This window comes from Engraulis encrasicolus, chromosome 22 (assembly GCF_034702125.1).
Source record: "Engraulis encrasicolus isolate BLACKSEA-1 chromosome 22, IST_EnEncr_1.0, whole genome shotgun sequence".
NCBI classification, from domain to species: Eukaryota; Metazoa; Chordata; class Actinopteri; order Clupeiformes; family Engraulidae; genus Engraulis; species Engraulis encrasicolus.
Window position 1 is genome coordinate 7,686,935 of NC_085878.1, and position 23,524 is coordinate 7,710,458.

At 42.5% G+C, this 23,524-nt stretch overlaps 1 protein-coding gene and 2 long non-coding RNA genes across 3 annotated transcripts in view; 2 read left to right on the top strand and 1 right to left on the bottom strand.

The window, feature by feature from the left end:
* Positions 1 to 7,218, top strand: part of LOC134439286 (NLR family CARD domain-containing protein 3-like) — a 50,454-nt gene extending 43,236 nt beyond the window's left edge. Inside the window, exons 5-6 of the mRNA XM_063189188.1 lie at positions 6,526 to 6,741; positions 6,890 to 7,218. Coding sequence (XP_063045258.1) covers positions 6,526 to 6,741; positions 6,890 to 7,218 — 545 coding nt within the window. The remainder of the gene's footprint in view (positions 1 to 6,525; positions 6,742 to 6,889) is intronic.
* An 11,091-nt stretch (positions 7,219 to 18,309) lies between these two features.
* On the top strand, positions 18,310 to 19,582 carry LOC134438901 (uncharacterized). Its single transcript, XR_010032686.1, has 3 exons — positions 18,310 to 18,441; positions 18,871 to 19,039; positions 19,482 to 19,582. It is a non-coding gene; the product is annotated as an uncharacterized LOC134438901 (long non-coding RNA).
* Positions 19,583 to 20,061: 479 nt separating this feature from the next.
* LOC134438900 (uncharacterized) lies at positions 20,062 to 23,253 on the bottom strand. Its single transcript, XR_010032685.1, has 6 exons — positions 22,681 to 23,253; positions 22,315 to 22,407; positions 21,822 to 21,909; positions 20,923 to 21,062; positions 20,423 to 20,556; positions 20,062 to 20,298 (listed from the first exon to the last, which is right to left on the bottom strand). It is a non-coding gene; the product is annotated as an uncharacterized LOC134438900 (long non-coding RNA).
* Positions 23,254 to 23,524: the final 271 nt, after the last annotated feature.

Genomic DNA, 23,524 nt, shown 5'->3' on the forward strand with positions numbered 1-23,524 from the left:
AACAAGAGAGAATCAAGAAGACAAAAGAAGAAGACATAGATGAATGAATGAATGAATGAATGAATGAATGAATGAATGAATGATGAATTAATTATTTATTTATTTCTCTTCACACCATAATTTGTAACTTTCAGTTTCATGAAAAATGTATAGGCCTATTAGTGTGGAGAGAAAGGTCCCCATAAGAAGCTAAATATAAGCTTATAAGATGGGGCCCGCATTTGTGCATTTGGTACAATAGGTATTGAGGCAAAATATAAGTGAAGAAAACTGAAGAAAAGATAACTGAAGATAACCACTTCATCATACAGAGTGGTTAAATGAGACATTTAGCAGTTGTGACAGGCAGTTACCATGAAAACACGCGCTCACACATTCACAGACTCACAAACCTGCATACAACACATAAACACACTCACACCCACTGCCAAGTTATGACAGGCAAAAACAGTCAAACACACACTCACACATTCGCAGACGCACAGATTTGCATACACCACATTTAACCAACCACACACACACACACACACACAGTCACACACACACACACACACACACACACACACACACACACACACCTGCACAATCCAGCTAACCATGGAAGATGAGATTTTAGCCATAGGTTTTTACTAGATTACTAAATAGAGGATTTTTGAAGTTGGAGATGGGGCATGATCTTCAAAGCTTCATCAAGTTTGTTACATATCTGAGGCCCCTTGCAGGCAATACTCATACTTGCGGTATTTCTCTTGTATGAGTCAGGCTTGTACGAAATTCAGAATTTCTGAATGAAATTCAATTTGAATTGAATTGACTCCACCCCTACAGGATGTTGCATTTAAATGAATTTGAATGACAGGAAATGGAATTGAAACTTAATGCAATTCAGGAAGTGGATGAACACGCAACTTTTGTGTTTTCAAAATAGTAAAATACAACAATAATAGTGTAACTAAGTACAATAGCATTAACAAAAATATATATTAAACCCAACAGGTGACCTAAGGGGGCTATAATTCACTCTTCCCACCCACCTTGCAGTGCCGGGAATAGACACATGCGTATAAATATACAGCATCATCTAGTGTTCTTATTTTGTCATTACTTTGAGTTTTTTTTAATTTTACACCACCACCCAGGGATGGGCAAAGACACAACTAAATGTATTTCAAAATACAATGCAAAATACCCAGCTCTAAGATGTTACAAATACGATACAAAATACATAACAGTAAATGTATCAATAATCAAAATACTGTATTTTGCATTTTCAAATACACAACATCTGCCCTGACTTAAGTTAATGAGTCCGGCTATTTGGTGTAGCGGTTAGAGCCCCAGCCTTGCATGCCAGAAGTTCAAGATTCAAGTCTTAGCAAGGAAACTCAATTTCCCTTCGCTACTCAATGGCTTGTATGGCATGACCAAAAATAACAATTCAATTCACTTAAACAATAAAAGATAGGCCTACTTTACGTGTAAACCACACCAACTCCTGTGTAACCATCATTTCCAGTCATTGAACAAACAATAATGTTTGTAATTATGGAGAAGGCAATATAAACAATGGGCTACTTGGCACAACTAGCATTTAAAAAACGGTAAAGATATTTCAAGGTCTGTATGTGAGTTCAATAAACAAGAAAGTGTATCTTGTAAATTATGTCCACGTATCTTGCAAAGCGTCACTAATGCACCATTTGTGGCCTTAGAGCGCCATCTTGTGGATGATGCATGGTGCAGCATTAGTAATGATCACGGTTGCACCCTTGGTGCTTAGCATGGCAATTTCAATTATTGATATTTTATCAAGAGTGGCGTTTCTTGATCCAACAGCATATATTCAATAATTCAGAATTTTGAGGCTGGTTATTCGTTAGTAACTCGTAGTCAGGTAGTAAATGTTACCTGGGAATTGAACTGTCAGTCTTTGGAGTCCTTCACCCCTTTCCCAGACAAACACTTTTACATTCCAATATAGCTACAAGCATCACTTACATACTATTTGATCCGTGTTCCTACTATGTAATTGCATTGTTCAGGAGAAAGTAGGCTATTGTATTTTATCTTATTTTGAAAATTCAAAATACAGGGGAGAAAGTATTTTGATACAAACTTCAAATACTTGACTGACTTACTGACATGAAATACAAAATTCAAAATACTATGTTCTATTTCGAAATGTATTTTAATTGAAGTATTCGAGATACTGACCATCCCTGCCACCACCTAGTGTCAGTATTATGTCATTGCTTTGAATTTCTTAGAATTTAAATTCTGTGAAATTCAGTTTCCTGCCATTCCAATTCGAATTGCAATTCCATTTCCTGTTTGGAATTTCAATTCAATTCATATTGAAATTCAAGAATTGAATTTGAATTTTGGGGTCATTCTCAATTCAATTCGGAATTTCGTACAAGCCTGGTATGAGTGTTTTATTGCGTGCGATGTAAAAGTGCTCTTCAGCAGAGGTGTCTTTTAGTGTTTAAAAGTGAGCTAGGAGGCCTAACAGCATTTGCTGACATAGGGTAATTAATTAATAATTTAACAATTTAATAATACTAATAATTTAATAATTAATACTACTACTACTAATAATTTGCATAAATAATACTACAACCATGTATAATGAGGTCAACACTATCATGATGTAACCCCCATGCGGCTCTCCTCCTGATTTTTTTGAGGAAAAAATAGTGAGTATCACTGCCTTAGCTGCTTTGCATCAGTTGATCTGAGAGCTCGAGCAGGGCCATAAAAAGAGAGCATGTCAGAGATATAACTGAGGGCAAGTCCATTTAATGTTTTAAATACCGTCAGCAGAATCTGTATGAGGCATGCAGCCAGTGAAGACCTGCCAAGACATGAGTGATGTGCTCTCTCCTTCTGTTCCTTCTTAGGATTCTTGCCACAGAATTCTGAATGGGTTGCAATTTTTCATTAACTTTTTTTGGCAGGCCAGAGAAGAGGGCATTACAGTAATCTAGCCTACTGGTGACAAATGCATTAATACATTTTTCAGTGTCTTGTCGGTGGGCCAAGCCGCATACTTGGTTAACATTGCTAAGATGGAAAAAAGCAGATTTTGTTATCTTATTGATGTGAGGCTCAAAGCTCAAATCAGAGTACAGACCACTCCTAGGCTAGTAACTTTATCTTTAATATGCATGCTTAGGTCACCTAGGCTTGAGTGAAGCATTACACATTTGTCTTTAGGGCCACTTCAGGTCACCTAGGCTTGAGTGAAGCACACACAGACACACAGACACACAGACACACACACACACACACACACACACACACACACACACACACACACACACACACACACACACACACGCACACACACACACACACACACACACACACTCGTCACAAGCACAAACATAGACAGCACATGCCATGAATAGAGGTATATAACAATACACCACATTCCCACATTATTATGCAAATTACATTTTTCGCTGTAATTAATACAATCAATACAAATGACTGTCGTCATAATTTTCAAGTGCTCAGCCATTAGAGTACAATTAAAACATTTTTGAATGAACCTTCCAATGACGACGGTATTTTTTAAAATGGTCTGTGACATCGTCAACACGCCATCCCATAAGCAGCAATGTTAGGTACAGCATGACGTAGACCTGTACAGGAAACAAAAGCTATAGAATGTTGAAAACCCAACCACGCGTTCTCTGACAGTTGAGAAATAGCGTTCCTGCGGCAGAGAAATTCTCCCCCAAGAGGCCAATTTGTGAAATGCAGCTTTCACCAAGCTTTTACATACAACAGATGCTGTGTAACCCAATAAATGGGTAGTGGACATGAAAAAGCATAATAGGACCCCTTTAAAATGCTCTGTTCCACATTATTACGCAACATAGTTTTAATAGTGTTGTAATCCAAATTTCTTTCTTTTTTCCCATTTACATCAAAACAGTTGGAATTTGGTACCTTCTGCATTACATTTCAATGTTCAATACTTGGTGATAAGCTCTTTGTCTTATTAACTGGAATGCTGCGTTTAACATTGAAGTCAATGGCAGGGCATCGCATGGGAGTTATGGAAGCCCAGATATCCTTAATGCTTTGCACTCAGCTGTTTTTGTTTGTTTGGTCTGGTGACCCACACCTCACTCTTCAATATACCCGCAGATTTCCATGCCATGTTTAGGTGCTTTGGAGGTGATGACTTTCTAACTCACCAGACATAAAACCCCATTGAGAATGAATGGGATGTTGGGGAACTAACCCACCTAAAACTGAATGAAGGAATGTAAGAAACTACTGTCAACAACATAACAACAACAGGAGGCTAGGCGACTTTATTACTTAATTATAACACAGAGTTGTCAGTCAGCCAGAATATACTAGCTAAACTCAAGCAGCTCACTGTCCTACGTGTACTACTTTCTCGTATGAAGAAATGCTGCTTACCAAAGCCGAGAAAACATATAAACACCAAAACAATGATTCTCTCCAGGGTAGGGGGTAGGGTAGCTTTTAAGTGTGACATGACTAGCCGTTCAAAGCGCTTCATTTAGATGGGTGTCAGTGCAACGGGACGGTAGTCGTTGAAGCCAGATGGTGATGATTTCTTCGGCACGGGTATGATGGTGGCAGCTTTGAAAACTGATGGGATTATGGCTTACTCACGGGACGTGTTGAAGATATCTGTGAAAACATCTTTCAGCTCCTCTGCACAGTCTTTCAGTCTTTTAACGAACTAACTCATGCACATTTTAACCAATTGAAAAGCATCATAGCCCCATCATAATGCATGCCATACCTCCTGTGGCACAATTTAAGAGTCATTGAGAAGTTAACTACCGTAGTACTACACTACTATGACATAATACAGGGCCTTTAGTAATATACTATGACTTGGTCATTGCCATTCTGGTAACAGCAAATGTATAATGGAATGTCTTAACGGCTTAATATCTAGTTGTGAATGCTTGACATGCATATGACTTCTCTGAGGACCTTACTTGTAGAAACGAGGCCGTCAGTAGATGTGTAGAAACGAGGCCGTCAATAGATGTGTAGAAACGAGGCCGTCAGTAGATATGTAGAAACAAGGCTGTCAGTAGATGTATATAAACGAGGCCGTCTTTAGTAGGGATGCACGATGTCAAAAATTTCGGCCGATACCGATATCCGATTATGATATTGCGGTTTTGGCCGATGACCGATATTAACCGATACCGATGTCTTTTTTTAAAAAAAGAGATGACAATGATGCAAACAAACAGAATTTTTGAATGTCGTCTTATTTCCAAAAACACTTTTTAACTCCCTGTGATAATTAGATCAAAAATAGAGACAAAATAGAAGACAAACAGTGGAAGTCATCGTCAAGTCCATTCATTTAGAACCGTAACATATAAAAAAAACATCGGCGTTAACATCGGCCAAGTTTTACCCATCAGACCGATGTCCGATGTGTTGAATATCTGCCGATACCGATACATCTGGCTAATACATCGTGCATCCCTAGTCTTTAGATCTGTAGTAACAAGGCCTTCAGTAGATGTGTACTTTGATTAGCGGAGTACGGCTAACAAGAAAGCCAGAGATGATAAGGCCAATACAGTACAGTCAGTCCTTGATGGAGTTTTATGAACATTGTTACACTCTTCATATTTATTGCATTTTTTTAAAGTCTTAATTTAATGAGAAATTACCATTTAAGTATTTTTTTTCCCATTAGAGGTGAGCTTATTAGAAACCTTCGAGGAAATATAGGGATATCTTTCTTTTTAAATGTTCAAAATTGTCCGAATTTATACTAACATTTCAGGGATGATAATTTGTTCTTCCCTAATGCAATATTCAGTGTTTATCAAATTTATTGTTAAGCTCAAACAAATATTTGAGCGTTTTAAAAATGTCACACCGTAGGACATTCATGTCACACTAAAGGACAGAAATGCAAAACTGAGTGAGAAACAAATGTATCAACATGATTATTTTGTCTTTTGATCATAATGTGATGTTGTAGTCAATATTGACCTACACTTTATGTTTGTAGGTCTTAAAGTCATAGATTATCAGCCCATCGTAACACTTAATGACAGCCATGCGGTCATTAAATTTAACCTGCAGAGCTCATAAGACTCATACTGAAGTGTGACGTTGGCATGACCATCACACCTCACCCTCTTTGTAGGTATGCTATGACTGTCACACCATTGAACCTGTAGTGTGTAGTGGCCAGTGCCTGTTTGGTATCTCAAGCTGGACAGCACATTTATGCTATATTGAGCTTTCCACAGCATACTTTATTCATCTATACTTCTCTATACTCTCTCACTCATCTTTCCTTCACTGTTACCATTATATTTTATGGTTTCAAAGCACCATTAATGACATTTTATACCCTTTGACAGTATCTAAAATCAACAGCAAATATTCATCAACAATGCATCAACGTATAAATTCCCATGGCCAAAAAAGGAATAAGTAATTTGAATACACAATATTTATCTAGTCACAATATTTATCTTCCCTGGAGTCCAGGGAAAAGCCAGGGCAAAAGCCAGGGCAAAAACCACAGAGCCAATGGACCCAATGTTGCTGACGGCGTGAGGGTAGCAGAGGAGGATGGTCCACTGGTGGAGAACAAGCCCCAACGCGAGCACGAAGACCCAGTCCTCACCACGCCAGACAGGGCAGAGCCAAACACAGAGACCAAGACAGCCGCCAGAAGGAGCAAGATCAAGTGGCCAAAGTCTAGTGAAGCAGAGGCATGGCGCACACTGGACACACACTTGATCAATATCCTTGAGGAGTCACTGCATGGAGGGGCAGAGGCCAAGCGCAATCTGATTGGGGACATCATATACCAGACTTGCAAGGACAGGTTTGGTGGGATTGTGCCCAGACAGAAGACCATCCAAAGGGAGAAGGGAAGGAGAGAAAAGGAAATCCTCCAACTGGTTCAAAGGCGACGGCAACTCCTGCAATAACTGGAGAAAGGCAACACAGGCAGAGAAGGAAGGTTTGAAAGTCTTGTGGGAGGAGGTCAGGAAGAGGCTAGCCATGCTACGCAGAGCTGAGCGCATCCGGAAACGCAGCAAACGGAAGCAAAAAGAGCGAGACTGCTTCTTCAAGGACCCCTTCAAGCATGCCAGACAGCTGCTGGAGGAGAAGAAGACTGGCAAGCTCGAAACCACCAGGGAGCAGTTGGAACAGCATGTCAGAAAGCAGTAGTGATCCACAAAGGAGCGTCCCCTTAGGAACACCAGGATACGCACCGTGACCTGCACAACCAACAGCTGAATTCAACATCATGCCTCCCAAGCTCAGCGAGGTCAGGCAAGTTGTGGAGAAGGCAAGGTCCTCCTTCGCACCAGGCCTCAACTGAGTACCCTACAAGCTCTACAAGAACTGCCCCAAGGTACTGGAGCTGCTATGGTACTTAATGAGAACCATTTGGAAAAAACAACTCATTCCATCTGAGTGGCAAAGAGCGGTAGCAGTGTTCATCCCAAAGGAAGCAAACTCCACAGAGATTGGCCAATTCCGTAACATCGCCCTCCTCAACGTAGAAGGAAAGATCTTCTTCTCAGTGCTAGCCAGAAGGATGACCAACTACCTGCTCCAAAACAACTACATCGACACCAACTGCCAGAAGGCAGGAGTGCCAGGTTTCCCAGGATGTGTTGAGCACTCCACAATGATCTGGGATCAGATCCAGAGAGCTAAGCGGGACAAGACAGATCTGCACGTCATCTGGCTTGACCTGGCGAACGCATATGGATCAGTCCCACACCAGCTGATCACTTACGCCATGGAGTTCTTCCACATGCCCACTTGCATTAGGAACATGATGGCATGCTTTTTAACAACCTGCAGATGTGCTTCTTTACCCAAGACTTCACCACGGGGTGCCAGCGGCTTGAAGTTGGAATAGCGATGAGGTGTGCCATTTCTCCGATACTCTTTGTCGCAGCATTTGAGATCATTCTCATCGGTGCTAGGCAAATGGCAGGAGGAATAAACTGCCAACTGGCCAGAGGCTTCCCCCGCTAAGGAGCTACATGGACGACGTCACCACCCTTCTTCAGACAGCGCCATGTACATCAAGGCTTCTGAAGAGGATTGATGAGCTGATGTCATGGGCAAGAATGAAGATCAAGCCCTCCAAGTCCTGTAGCCTGTCACTCAGGAGAGGAATCAGGAACGACAGCACCACCTTTGTCATGAGAGGAGAAAAGATCCCACTACTCGCAGAGCAACCCATCAAAAGCCTAGGGAGGCAGTACACTGCTGAGCTGTCCGATAAGCAGATGGAGAAAGCTGTCATGAAGCAGCTCTCAGATGGCCTGGCGAGGATCGACCAAAGCCAACTCCCGGGGAAGTACAAGGTCTGGTGCTACCAATTCACTCTCTACCAGAGAGTAATGTGGCCCCTGAAAATGAGCGAGATCCCCTCATCGACCATGAGTAAGATGGATGGGAAAGCCAACTCATTCATCCGAAAGTGGTTGGGGCTGCCACGGTGCCTCTCTGACACTGGCCTGTTCGGGAGAAACATGCTCCAGCTACCATTGAAATCTCTGCAGCTGGGCTACAGGCAAGAAAAGACCAGGTTGGTGCTCGAGCTTCGGGAGTCCACAGACGAGTCAGTGAGGAAAGCCAATGCCAGGGTCCTAACTGGCCGCAAGTGGAATGCCCAGACAGAGTTCGACCAAGCTGTCAGTCGGCTGCAACACAAGAAAATCGTGGGAAGAGTCCAGGTAGGAAGAGCAGGCCTAGGATGGGGAGATGCACCACGCTTCTGGTCCAAGGCCCACCGCAAGGAAAGGAAGGAGATGGTGGTGGCGGAGGTGACAAGGATGGAGGAAGACCACTACAAGATCAAGGCCGTGTCTCAGGGTCGGCAAGGAAGCTGGACAACCTGGGAGGGAATCTCAAACAGAAACATCAGTTGGTCAGACATATGGAAGATCCTACAGGCAAGACTCAGCTTCCTTATCCGCTCAACGTATGACACGCTTCCCTGTCCTCAGAACCTCAGCCAGTGGTTCGGAAAGGAGGAATGTTGTGCACTCTGCAGTGCTCCCAGCGCAAGCCTCCAGCACATCCTGTCAGGCTGCAAAATCGCGCTCTCTCAGGGCCGCTACAGATGGCGCCATGACCAGGTCCTGAGAAAGCTAGCCGAGGTGCTGGAGGAGTGCAGACAGGGTAGCAGAATACCATCGCCTGCAGAGGACTCTACCATCTTTATTGCGGAAGGAGGAATTAGAAGCATCAGGCAAAAAGAAACAACAAGGCCCTTCACTCCAGGCCAGGAGTGGAGCATGAAGGTTGACTTGGATAGAAAGCTTCACTTTCCCACAGAGATCACCACCACATCTCTCCGGCCAGACATAGTGGCTTGGTCTGCAAAGGCAAGAGCGGTAGCTCTCATAGAGCTCACTGTACCATCGGAGGAAGGGATTGAGGCTGCCTTTGAACGGAAAAAGGCCAAGTACACCGAACTGGCTGCGGAGTGCCGGGAGGCGGGCTGGAAGACTTATATATATCCAGTCGAAGTTGGATGCCGAGGCTTTATGGGGCTGTCGACCATACGCCTTCTGAAGGATGTGGGAGTCACTGGAGGAAGGCTAAAGAAGGCAACAAAGGAGCTGGCAGAGGAGGCAGAAAAAGGTAGCTTTTGGCTCTGGCTGCGGAGGAAGGACAGGAGCTGGGGGAATAACAACTAACCCCCAGAAAACAGCCGCAGGGACAACATCTATCAGCTGCAGGGGGTGACAGGGAGACGTCCCTGTCACTGCCCCGCCACCGGAGACGTTTCGGGATTAAATTGGCGAAACGTTGACGAAACGGTGGTTCCCGACTGATGACCCTGCAGCTGACCCATGGGCACCGGAGGAGGTGCGACAGGCAGCAATGCCCAGCAGGATGTAACACCTTCCTGTACAAATTCAGTCAAACAACAAAATAAACAAAAAATGTACAACCAGTTGTTTTAAAACCTACTTCTCAGATATCTAGTCCTTTGGTGTTACCTGTTTGTCCTTTGGTGTGATACTTCAAAGTGTCACACAATAGGACTTTTACCATCACACCATAGGACTTTTGAGCTTTTGAGTTTATTTAAAGCCATGTCGTTGCCAACTGAAATACAATTTCACCTTTAGTAAGATGCATTTTCATACATCTACATAAGAAAAAAATATGAAAAATATACACTATTGTCAAAATGTATTTTATGGCTGTCACACCAAAGGACTACAAAACTAATACATCTTGTGGTAGCAAAACGTAATTGATTGATTGAAGAACTCTGAGAGAAAAACCTAAAATCCACCCTTGCCATTGTATTCTTAAGGGTCCAAAGTCGCAATGTATGTACAGCTGGAGCTTCAACAATAGATAATTATCCACAGAATTACCCCAAAATATGATGTCACACCACAGGAAATTGTTTTCTGTGACAACGTCCATACGGTCTCAGAAAAACAGGAAAAAAAAAGCATTACCACTTGCTAAAATAGACACCTTGAAAAAGATGCCAGGGTTGTTTAGACAAATGACTGAGCTTTAATTATTTATTACCTCCGCCAGGAGGTTATGTGATCGCCCGATTTCTGTGTTATCATGTCTGTCCGTCTGTCCTTCTGTCGCTCTGTTCGTTCGCTGCTATTTCATGTCCTGCCACAAGGAGCAATGACAGGGCGCGCCTGTGAGGTGGATTGATGGACAGTGACCACACAGCCAGAATGTATTACGCGCGGATTTGCTGTGCCTACATGGCTGCGTAGCCAATGCGTAGCCAATAGCACACCAAATGATATATAATAGCCGATATGCCGACAATATGGCACACATATCGTCGCCGAGTTTATTGTTCTCCGAGTGTTTGCCCTGTCAACCAAATCAGCGTTCGCGGAGCTAATTGCTCTCCGAGTGTTTCCCTGAAGTTTACGAAGGTTGGAGATATTAACAACGGCGAACAGTGTTTAACAGTGAACAGACAGCGCCAAGGAGGGAGAGGTAGGCCTACCCAGTTGGTTCTCTACATGAAAGTTTAAATAAAGTTGTGTGGCGACATTCACCACAAAGCCAAAAAGAATGGCAATGCACAGCGTGCGGATTTGCTGTGCCTGCATGGCTGAAGCCATAGGTGCGTATAGTCAATAAATAGGCCTACTAATAGCACCAAAACATAATGTAAATATGTAGGCTAATGGCATGCATATCGTCACAACTTTCGCGGAGTTAATTGTTCTCCGAGTGTTTTCCATGTCAACCAAATCAGCTTTCTCTCGCCTGTTGAAGTTTGTAGCCCACGGAGGGAGGGAAAAAATAGCCTAATAACGGTGAACAGTGTTGGCTCAATGATGAACAGACAGCTCCAAGGAGGGAACGGTATCCAGTTAATCAAAGCTTGTGTTTGACAGTGATACCAAATCGTTCTCAAAGGCCAAGGTGCCCCCGTTGTCATATCATTCACTATAGGCTATATTATGGATTGATATTAATGGCTGCGCTATTTAATATTGTGGCAAAACAATTATGTGATGAAAGGCATAATGCTTCCAATCATCAAAATGTTTATAACAACACAATGAATGAACAATGACACCAGGCTACAGTATAGCGATGAGATACAATAGCCTATTTTCCAAATTAGGTCCTATAGCCTATGGCATGACCAATCACATTTGCCAATCACACAATGTCAGGCTAACTAATACCAAAGCTAACCAGGTGAGGTGATAAGCCTTAGCTAATAAAAGAGACACATCATTTGGTTAAAATTGAATGTTCACTTCTCTGAACACTGTAGGCCTAGCCTATAAATAGTCTAGGCATGCATGGATTACACCACGACATGTCACAAATATTACAACCAAATTCAGCTTCCTTGGCGGAGGTTTGCACTCTCTGAGTGCATTTCTAGTTTAAAAATGTTATAACATGGAGAACCAGACTTGCAACAGTCACACCATAGGACAAATGTGGCATTTGACTCAAAATTAAGTATACTTATTTAAACTCTGGTTTTATTACACATTACTTTTTCACAACAAGGACACTAGTTTAATCATTAAAGCATTGACAATTTTGAAAGCATGAATTTACCTAATTTTAAGCGCCTGCGACAGCAAAATTTACACGTCACGTCATCTACCCAAATATCCAACATGTTTGCTGTCTACACCCAGCACTAGGAGGATGTGTGTGTGTGTGTGTGTGTGTGTGTGTGTGTGTGTGTGTGTGTGTGTGTGTGTGTGTGTGTGTGTGTGTTTTCTATGCGTGTGTGTGTGTGTGTGTTTTCTATGCGTGTGTGTGTGTGTGTGTGTGTGTGTGTTTGCATTTTTACTATGCGTGTGTGTGCATTTTTACTGTGTGTGTGTGTGTGTGTGTGTGTGCGTGTGTGTGCGTGCGTGTGTGTGTGTGTGTTCAGACTTGTGGAGTGGAAATATCTGAGTACTAGCTCCCAGCACTAGGAGAGGACGATGAGGCGCGCATGTGTGTGTGTGTGTGTGTATGTGTGTGAGAGTCTATGTATAGTGCTGGGTGGTGACCCCCCCCCCCCCAACATTTATTTTTCATTCTTTCCATAAAAAACTTGTTTCATGATTCACAATTCCCGATTCAATTAATCGAGGGCGAGGTCACTTCTACTGTTATCTAGTCTGGCAGCATTCATTGTTCTGGAATAACTTTGCCTATATTGCAAAGTGCTAGCCTTGCGACGCCATCCCATGTACTCCGCCCAAAGATTTTGGCTCCGCACATCATCTGGCAAAAGCCTCGAGCTCGGTTCTCTCAGTGTTTAGTCAATCATCAAACAGTTGAGAGTGGTGACGTAGAACTCAACCGCGAGCTCCGTTACTGATTGGTTAAGATAACTATATTCACACTTTCGTTTTGTTGTTTTGTATGCTTTTGCGACGCTATAACGTAACAGGCATGCTAATAAAGCACAATATGGGTTTTAATTTGAGTTTGGAACTTCAATTAATTTAAATGATAGAGTAAGATCAGACCATCTCCCATCGTCCACGGAGACGGATTCCTCATGGCTTTTGCCAGACTGATTGACGGAGTCAACAGTCGGCTATTCGCCCAGGCTAGCAAAGTCCAGCTACATTACAGTATTTTTCAGTCAAGTTATACGCAGGCATTACAGCCTCGCAAACCGCCTACTGTCTACCGTTTCACACAAACACGTTTTCAGAGACAGAGGTTTCCCCTCTGAGGATGACTTGACTGCAGCTCTTATCCAAAGTTGCTGCTGACTTTTTCGGGTGGCCACTATGCTTCCTGGCTTGCAATGTTAAGACATGAACACAGCATTGCCTTTTCAGTTTTTATTATCCAACGGTCACATCTGTTGTAACAAACTGAAAACTCATGCCTCGCAGTGGATGATTTCATCGTTCATTAAATAATAGTGGAGAGCTGTCCTCTCTGTGATCCCACTGCATGTGTATTGACAAGAACAAATGACCTCTTTACTAGACAAAGTTTGTCTACTCTTGACATGTTGAGTTTTTAGATTTCTTCACCGCACTGATGGGCAGTGTTGTGACGTGAGTCCATCAGAAATGCAGGGCGGGAAAGGGAGGCATAATCTAGCTAGCCTACTCTCAAATGTGCTGACATGGATCATACATGGATCATGGATCCATCCATGGTACATCACCTCCCGTGCACCAAATTTAATATGGTGGTGACCATAGTTTTGTGTTTGACATGTCTTAGACTGATAAACAATGACTCTGTACGCTTGGAGACATAAATCGCATAGGGACAGTGGATACATTTTTTTTTTCAATGCATGACTTGATTTTCTTGATAAACGAATCGCACGCGCGCACACACACACACAGACACACAGACACACACACACACACACACACACACACACACACACACACACACACACACACACACACACACACACACACACACACACACACACACACACACACACACACACACACCACTGAGACAGGCTGCTGTTAACAGAATGTTCTCTGCTTGTTATCCAGGTCTGGTCCTGAGGAGGGGGCTGCTGCCTCCAACATGAGTCTCTCTGGAACAACACACACACCCAGCAATGGGAGAGGAGGATGCTGTGAACAGTTGTGTGTGTGTGTGTGTGTGTGTGTGTGTGTGTGTGTGTGTGTGTGTGTGTGTGTGTGTGTGTGTGTGTGTGTGTGTGTGTGTGTGTGTGTGTGTGTGTGTGTTGTACGTTGAAATGCACACTGCTTCCTAAAACACATGCCTAATGTAATGTATATTCTTCCAGTCCACATGATGTGGAGAGGCCAGACTCCCCTGTCCCCAGCTATGTGTCCATGAAGAGTGACCAGTCCATGGATTATCCATTGAAGTTTGGAGCAAGAGACTCCTCTGATCAGAAGTAAAACACAAATCTACAATATTTTGTAAAAATATAAAGACAATATTTTCTGTCTGCCGTAGAAGCCAGCAGGATACTCACCTGTGTGTGGGAACTCAGCAGAGGCGGTCCTTAATGTAAGCAATTGAAGCACTGCTTACCAATATAAACGTGACATCCGAATAAAAACGATAAACGCGACATCCGAATTTAAATTCATGTTACATGTTTCCATTCCATGCATTACACCAGATTTAGCCTTGGGCTAGTTTTAATCTGTAGCCCCTGACATTAAAAAGTAAATAATATACAATAGAATAATAAAGTAAAGCAGCAATCAAAATTAAAAATGAAAATACAGATAAAAACAATAAACAAATCACTCATGTCACCTGCACCCCCCACCCCCACCCATACAACCACCCCCACCCACCCAAACAAAATCTAAAAATATATTTAAAATAAAAAATAAAAACATTTCCCATAAGATATTCTTATCATTTTGTGTCAGTGGTTACAGGTTTGGGTCCCTTTAAGATCATATTTAAGTTGTAATTTAAAGTTCTTGAAAGAGCAACAGCTCTTCAGGTTACCTGGTAGAGCATTCCATTGTAATGTGGCCTTGTAGGAAAAAGAGGACTGCCCGAATCCTGTGCGGTAGGATGGCATACTACAGTCATAAATTGATGCAATTCTAAAGGATCTTATGGATATAGCAGGGCGATGACATATAAACTCTAAAAGACAAGCTGGGGCTAGACCATGTAAAATATTGCACACTAAACAGGCTTGAAAACTCTCTAAAATTTTCAAAACCTAAAAAATTATGAAGTGTTTTTGTCAAGATTTTTTAAAGCTTGTTTAAATTGTGATACTAATGGACTTATGGTAGATTCACTAGCCTGCCAACAGGTGATGCAATATGAGAATATGGGATCTGATATGTCTAATATTTGCCATGTTATATTTAATTGTTTTAGACATTTTTAAATATGTTTTTAGAGTTGAGATTTGAGTCAAGTGTAACGGCAAGATATTTAAATTCAGTGACTATATTAATAGATTCATTTTTTATTTTAATGTTTGCTGTTGGAGTCCCCTTGTTTTTGTGGAAGAACATGCCTTTTGTCTTACTGATGTTCAGAGTAAGACAGGACTGCTCAAGCCAGTGAGCCACACCTTGCATGGCGTTTGTTAATTTCTCAGCTGCCATCACAGCATTTTTGCCATGCACATACATCTGCATATAACTGTACATCCACTCCATTACAGTGTTGTGGCAGGTCATTGATGAGCTAAAAAGAAGAGATCCCAGCACAGATCCTTGTGGCACACCCATTGTGTTTGTTGCATAAGTGGAATATGCATCTTTGAGAGATAACAGGACAGCCATGTCAGTGTTTGTGTTGACAGATTAAAATGAGAAAGCTTGGAGAAGAGGACATTGTGATTGACCGTGTCAAAGGCTTTGCGTAAATCTAAGAATACAGCCCCAACAACATTATGATTTTGCTTCTACCAATAGTGCGCCTGAGAATATGATTGTCAGATTAGTTGATGAATCATAACTCGATCTGACACCTTACGTTGACATTGGATTCAGGAAGTAGAACTCAGACTGACGTGATGTTTACATTTTTAGCTCAAGCCAGTTGCTTTTATAAGAATCTCGAAGACAACATATCTGTACTACAATCAAAGTTTTCAGGAAACATCTGTGTTTTGGATGTGGACAAATCATAGAGTAGAACTTTGGGACAAATGCATGAAGAAACGAATGAATAATGTGCAGATAACACGAGTCACACAAGTCAGCTGACCCAAATAGCTAAACAGCAGCACAATATGATCACTTTCTTGATTAGGTATGATATGGATTACAAACGGGATCGTGGACAATGGTTGTGAAAACGCGTGGATTAAAGTGAAAGGTTGGGATTTCTGTGGTCAAGACAACGTTTTAAGGTAAAGTTAATATTTGTCCGCCGTAAAATGTTTGCTGTGATGAAGCTACCTGCTAAAGAATGGGTTGACTCGCTCACCCATGGATGGGTCCAAATTGTTCATAAGTGCTTTGGTGTCTGTCTTTCCTGTAGCCTGGTAATGGTAGGCCTACGCAAGTGTCCCTTGGTCACTACGGTATGCTCGGGCCACGTTTGACTTAATTTCTATTAGTTCTACCTACCAGAATAAGAACACACCCTTTCTGGAATGATGACTGTCATCACGTGTTATTCCGTTCAATGCATTTCATGTGAATTGTTGCTGTAAGCTGTACAACGCAAACGCTTGGATTGTATTTTCAAGTCGTGGAGTGAAGGATGCGAAATGCAACGTGGTAGAATGACTTGGTAGCATAGTAGTAGGAAGGTGGTCTGAAGAGCTCAAAGTTCACCATTTAAGAGCGTTTTTTTATTTTTTGTTATTCTAATTTTGGGGAGACCCCCCTAGTTTGGCTTGGTTACAGAACTCGTGCTTACCAACATCACACCCCCCAAAACCGCCACTGGAACCCATTGAGTACTTGAATGTGAGTATTTGCATGAGCTTGTGTGAGCACCATGTCTGTATTGTTACTGTTTAGGTATTTGTGTGTATGTGGAGATCCCTGTGTAACAGTTAGCAGGAAGAGATAAAATGATTCAGACATTTTTGGCAGTGAAGGTACTGTATAACAGAGGCTTTGTGTGTGTGTTTGTGTGTGTGTGTGTGTGTGTGTGTGTGTGTGTGTGTGTGTGTGTGTGTGTGTGTGTGTGTGTGTGTGTGTGTGTGTGTGTGTGTGTGTGCGAGCGTGCGTACGTGTATGTGTGAGTGTGTGTGTGATAAAACACAAACTTATGTTTATATTCTTGCAGTCCACTTGATGTGAAGAGGCCAGACTCCCCTGTCCCCAGCTTTGTGTCCATGAAGAGTCACCAGTCCATGAGTCATCCATTGGAGTTTGGAGCAGGAGACTCCTGTGATCAGATGTAAGGCTCTCGGCATGCTTGCTGTGTAGGATACGTGTGCGCGGGCACGATTCGTTCATGAACGTGTTAACATGCGTATCGAATGTCAAACTCGCTGTGGGTGATCGTGAGAAAGACTGCACAGTTCCACGCATGTGCTTCTGATGAACACGACAATGGCAGAAACTTGGCAGAGCGTCCTCACACAATGGCAGAGCGTCTCATTGAGTTTGTCCGGAATTACAAACATTTGCTATCATACTTCCTTATATAGGAGCAGCAGCAGTATTGTTTACTTGCCCATGGAGCCCCTCTTTTTGTTTTTTGTTTTGTTTGCTGTCTGTGTTCCCAATTTCCGCATTGCAATGCTGTGCGCTCTCTGCCCCCTGGATGATACCGCCAGTATTTTGTGTCTTGGTCTACTGCTCTTAAAGCAAGCATGTGCAGTCGGTTGCTTGTGGTGACGCGCATAATTTACAGCTCGCAACAAGCGTACAGCGGGCTTAAGACGCTACGATAAACTACAGCATACTGGTACAAGTATGTGAATAGTGTCTATGTGTGTGCGTATAGTATGCCTGTGCAAGCGTTGCCAGAGTTTGGTGTAGAATATTATTAAACCTCATCTGATAATACCCACATCAAATCAAAGCCTCATACAGATACACACATGCTATAGTTTCATGACTAGTGAAAGTTTATACAGATGTGTAGACATTTAACAGATGTGTGCTAGCAGAACTAAGCGTTGAATATTAGTAATTAGTAGTAAACCTCAATCCCAATCCTCATGGAGATACTCTACTGGCTTAGCTAGCAGCCCAGCTTTTAGTTCACTTTCTTGGTAACACTTCACACTGTAGTGATTAAAGGTAGGGTTGGAGATCTTTGAAAAACGGTTCCTGTGAGCTATATTTTTGAAAATACACAGCCCGCCTCTCCCTTCAGCCCTCCCCTCAAAGCCACGCCTTTAAAACACATGAACGCGCATGCAGTCTGTCAAGTGTTCGGATTATCCCGGGAACCCACGAGAGCTCACGAGGCGGGGGGGCGGGCTAGAAGCCACGACAAAGCGACTAGCCAAGCTAACTTCCAGCCATGGCACTGTCTCCGGCTACGGTAAGAATGTTCAACATCACAATAAACGCACAGGCCGTCATGGTTGCCATTTCAAGAAATATTGATGACAGTAGATGTATACTAGATTAGTTATTGAACTTGACTTGATACGTGTTACTTAGATATCTCATTCTAACTTCCTAACACTGATGACAGATGCTATACTGTCATCCCTAGACAGTAGTTCTAGCCAGTAGCTACAGTACTGACACATGGATTTATTTTGACAGATGTGTACCGCAGTATACATTTTACTATTGTATTTATATATGCCCGACACCACAATCCGTAGTGTTTTAGGCTATGACTTCAGATTTCACTTGGGTTGTCGCACGCGCAGACACAGGGACAGAGGGAGTAAAGAAAAACAACCGAACTGATCAACGCTAATGAAATTGTTTTGGCTGACGATATTTTCATATGCTTTAGACCTTCCACGACCACGAGAGCTCCAGCTCTGACTTTCCTGGCCCATCACAATCATAACGACCTAACAGCCCAGTAGGACCGATGGCCAGAGATGGAGGAGGAGGAAGATAGACGCAGCAGAGGTCGGTTTGATTAGGGAGACTCCAACAGAATTGACGCCCAGCTAACTGTAAGGATGTACATTCATCCCTCAATAACATTGTCCTGCTGTATTCCTCCAGATGTGTAAGTATTGTAATGGATGTTATCACAACGGATGTACTCTATATCGCAACACGAGTAGGCTACACGAGTACACCTGTTGTGATAACCATTACAATATTTCTACTCCTATGAGTAGTAGTGTGATATTACATGGTTGTAGGTACACAACACCAGTGGTAGTTCAAGTACATCCATAAAAGCCCATCTACTTCATACATCTGTGTAACCCCTGGCACAACACCAGTTTGTAAGAAATTGACTGAAAACGTTGTATGCATATAATTGGCAGATCTTTATACACAATAATGATTGCTTATGTCCATATTGGTCTTATTGTCAATAGAGTTATTTAGTCCCCATCATCAAATAGAAAATGCACTACATAAAATGTATTTATTGCTTTGCAGGCCTTGATTCAATCATTGAATTTGAAGCAATCCCATCGGTTACTGCAGCGTGCCCTGACCCGTGACCCCAGTTTGATGTTCGACCTGGCACATGACATCTGGTCCTCAGTCACAGCCCAGTAGCACAACCAACCTGGCGCCTCTGCGCAATCTGTAAGGAGATGCCCATGAACATTGAAAGGAAATGCTGTGGTGTTCTCAGTTTTGATAAGACTTTGGGCTGATGTAGGACCAGGTGAGAGAAACGGTCTCTTCAGGCATGCAGCCTGCAGACAGTATGGGGCACTTGAACAGGGCTGACCTTGTAATACACAGTACAATACCCAGGATTAGCCAGGGTTACCCTGCTCCACTAGAGCAATATAAAAGGTTTATACAGAGTACGGTATAAAACACACAAACCGGCAGTGTGCAGACTTTTATTATTTTTCATTATCTGTAGGAGCATTCATCTGTACATCTCACCTTTTTGGTTTGGAACCACGTTTGTCTTGTTACCATTGTTTTTTTCATACATAGAAAATAAATGCAACATGTCAAATGTTCTTCTGATTGTGGTCTTGTGGAATATATAAATTATGTAACCATGCATTTTCAGTCAGAGAATGAATAAAAAAAAAAGCCACACAGTCAAATTGTGTCCACCAATATTTACTGTCATTGAAATGTATGGACAATTTAAACAATGTATTACACATGACACTAGATACATTACTTTATACTATATTTACAGTTGTCATTACCACACAAAAACTCTGGGAAGGTGGGTAAGTGCAGCAACTGTGAAGGGCCTGGTTTGAGGTTGGAGGCGTCTGTGCTGTAAAAAGATAAACAGAATTAGAAATCACATATCTGACAGTAGCTCCAGTGACATTTTAAATGTAAGTAACCTGGGTTGTTGGGGCAGGGACACCAAAAATAACTCCTTTATCTGGGCTCACCTGGTTGTGAGTGTCTGCGGTCAGCCATCCCTCTTAGGGTAGAAAGTCTTCTGCGCAGGACGGTGCCCTGAAGGTTGACGTTCACAGTATGCAGCCTTCATGTCCTGGAACTTTTATTGTGCAATTTTCCATATCTGTAACAAGCAATGTGTTAGACTATATTAGGGCTTCATTACATCAAATTACACAGCAGGGTTTTACAGGGTGTTGGCTACAGTCCCAGGACCTAAGTGGACTTGTGTGCCTTGCTCAAGTGCACTTCAGCTGTGGATGGAGGTGTAAGTAGGGAGAGGTAAGGATGGGATTTCAACCTGCTTCTCTCTGATCTTAGGACCACCTCTCACCATCAGGTGATGGCTGGCTGCTACCTCAAATTTCATTCATGGCCCTAGTTATGTTCTGTAATCAGCATTGTTTTGACCTTACACAAATAAATGTAAATGCATTCTGCACCATGGGGGGCTGTGAAGACCTTTGAGAATATTTGCAGAACTACATACTGAATTGAGCCATCCGCCTTTCTCTTGGTTGGTGTGTTGAGATGGTGACTGCAGTCCAGGCTTCTTGGATTGGAGGAGAAAAGCTGTGGCTTTTACTGGCATAAGTATGTGGTTGTGGAAGGACCCTGTCGGCTGTTGACCTGAGGGAAAAAAGAGCACAAATTGCATATTAGCACAGAGCCCATGCTTAGACCATAGACAGATAAATCATCTGGCACAATCTGCATGCAACCAACAGAACCTAGAAAGAGAAAGATTAGCAGCAATACACAAAGGGGACAAGTATACAAAAACATGCAAAGTGTTCTGATAAGGTGCATGGAGGTAGTCTGTGTTGATTCCAGCAACCTCAAAGACTGAAAAGTGTCCCAGTGTGTTGAATTGAAAACTTGGCGCGTGCGCGCGCACACATAGGAATATCATAATTTAGTGCAGTGTTTCTCAACAGGGGTGCCGCGGAAACGTGGCTGATAAATAAATTATATAACATAAAACATATTTGTCAAAATTGATAAGTTAATGTTAGTCAGTGGAATCTTTGATCTGCCATTTACGCACAATAAAGTAAATATTGGTCACCCCAGCTGCAACTTTGAACGTAGGTCGTGCTACTAGGTTGTGTGTCTCCTAATGTGTTACATTCTAAGCTTGTGTGGTACGGATGTGATGCTATATGGCTACTTGGTTTGGGGTGCCTTGAAATTTTCCATGAATTGAAAGGGTGCCTCGCCTAAAAAAAGGTTGAGAAACACTGATTTAGTGTATCAATTACAACTACAGGATCTGTTCGCTTTTGTCAGATAGAACCATTGTTTTTCAAAGGCAGATCATTCCAAAAAGGATAGTAGTATCTGCAACTGGACGAAATTACACCCACAAACATGAATAAAATAAACTACCAGTGTGCGGTGATTCATTCTTCATTTACTTGGCAGCCTTGATATGTTGTGAAACAGGAGCAAGGAGCAGCTATGGAAAACACCACACCTTGGAATGGACAAAGCAGAACATTTCAATATAACCAGGGTAAAACAAATAATGTACCGGCATCTCCATGTGATCATTCAGTGTAGCCATCACAATAAAGATCTGCCGTGTAGCCGTCATGGTCATTAGGTGGTATTTATCAAATGCAAAACTACCGTCTTCTCAAAAACGACATCAGCGAGTTAACAACATTACACCCACAATCATGTAAACATTTGAAAACCCAAGGCAATCTATTTTGCAATGCTGGAGCGGCGAACAGGTTGTGCTTGTGCTTGCTACTATTACCAGAGTCATACAACAGAGACGTACCAAAGCAAAACATGCAAACGATATATTTTTGCAAACCACTAGAAAGACATGGGCTTTGCTGGTCAAAGTGCGTAAACATGGTAGGTTACTTACTACGGGGTGGATCCGTATTTAGCAACTGAACGCGGATGGAGAAGGGGTGCTTCCGTCCTCCTCCCAGCTGGTTTGTCTGGCTCGTTCGCACAACTAGCAGCAAAACACACAAGAGTAACCGTCTGAGTTACACATAGCAATTCTGAAAACGTGTTCATGTGCACAGAATAAATGCCACAGGGGGGAAAACACACAAAAAAAACAAAGCGATTGAGGTAGCAGCTATGTTAAGCAAGGTAGCAGCTAGATATGTTGGAGCTTGAGCTAATCCTCTGACCCCTCTCAATGGATACTTGCTTAAAAAAAGACACCACTGTGTCCTAAACCAATTCACAAAATATTATACAGACAAATATATTATCTCACCTCTCGATTAGAAATATGGTCACCAAAGCGTATTTGAAGCCGCTGCCGTAGCCGACATCTGTGTCCAAGAGTGTCAGGTCCCATTTCAAATTTTCAGCCCGTGTTGGAGTCTGGTCTTGCGAGTCCGATGATAATCCAAGGGAGTATGTTATCCTGACATGGTTACCGGTAGTCTAGTGTTCCAAAAGCCAAAGTTCTTCCTGTAGCTCTGCAAAAGCCACCAAAGTTTCCAAGTAGCTCAGCCTGCTGCTAACTCTCGTTACCTTGCTACTAGCCGAGTGATGATGAGCCTTGTCGCGTGTGCATGAATGATGGGGGCGGGGTCGGTCAAGTTCACGAGTCGGTGAACGCGCAGGGAGGAGGGGTGAGTGCTGGCGGTTGATGGACGTGTCAGAAACCAATAGAAGTGATGATGAGTATTACTTCTATTGATTGCCGTTTTCTTCTGACTACGCCCTCTACACTGGACCAAAAGATTTCGTTTTTTTTCCAAACACTCTATTTCAATGGGTGCTATGGCGTCATGAGGAGTTTTTCAGATGATATGGTAAAATATGTGCCAGAAAAACATCTCCTATCCCACCTTTAATGTGAGGTTGTGGAACTAAGGTTGGGTCTTGGCTGCACAGAATTCATTTGTTTACACCTATTTGTGTTATGTGCTGTGCAATGCATAGTATGTGGCGTGCAATATGTTTTTGATGCCTTAAGCATACACATGCCTGTGTGTGTGTGTGTGTGTTTGCATGGGTGTATGTGTGTTTGTGTGTGTGTCTGCCTGTGTGCTGATCACATGCCTGTGTGTGTGTGTGTGTGTGTGTGTGTGTACGTGTGTGTTAAGGAT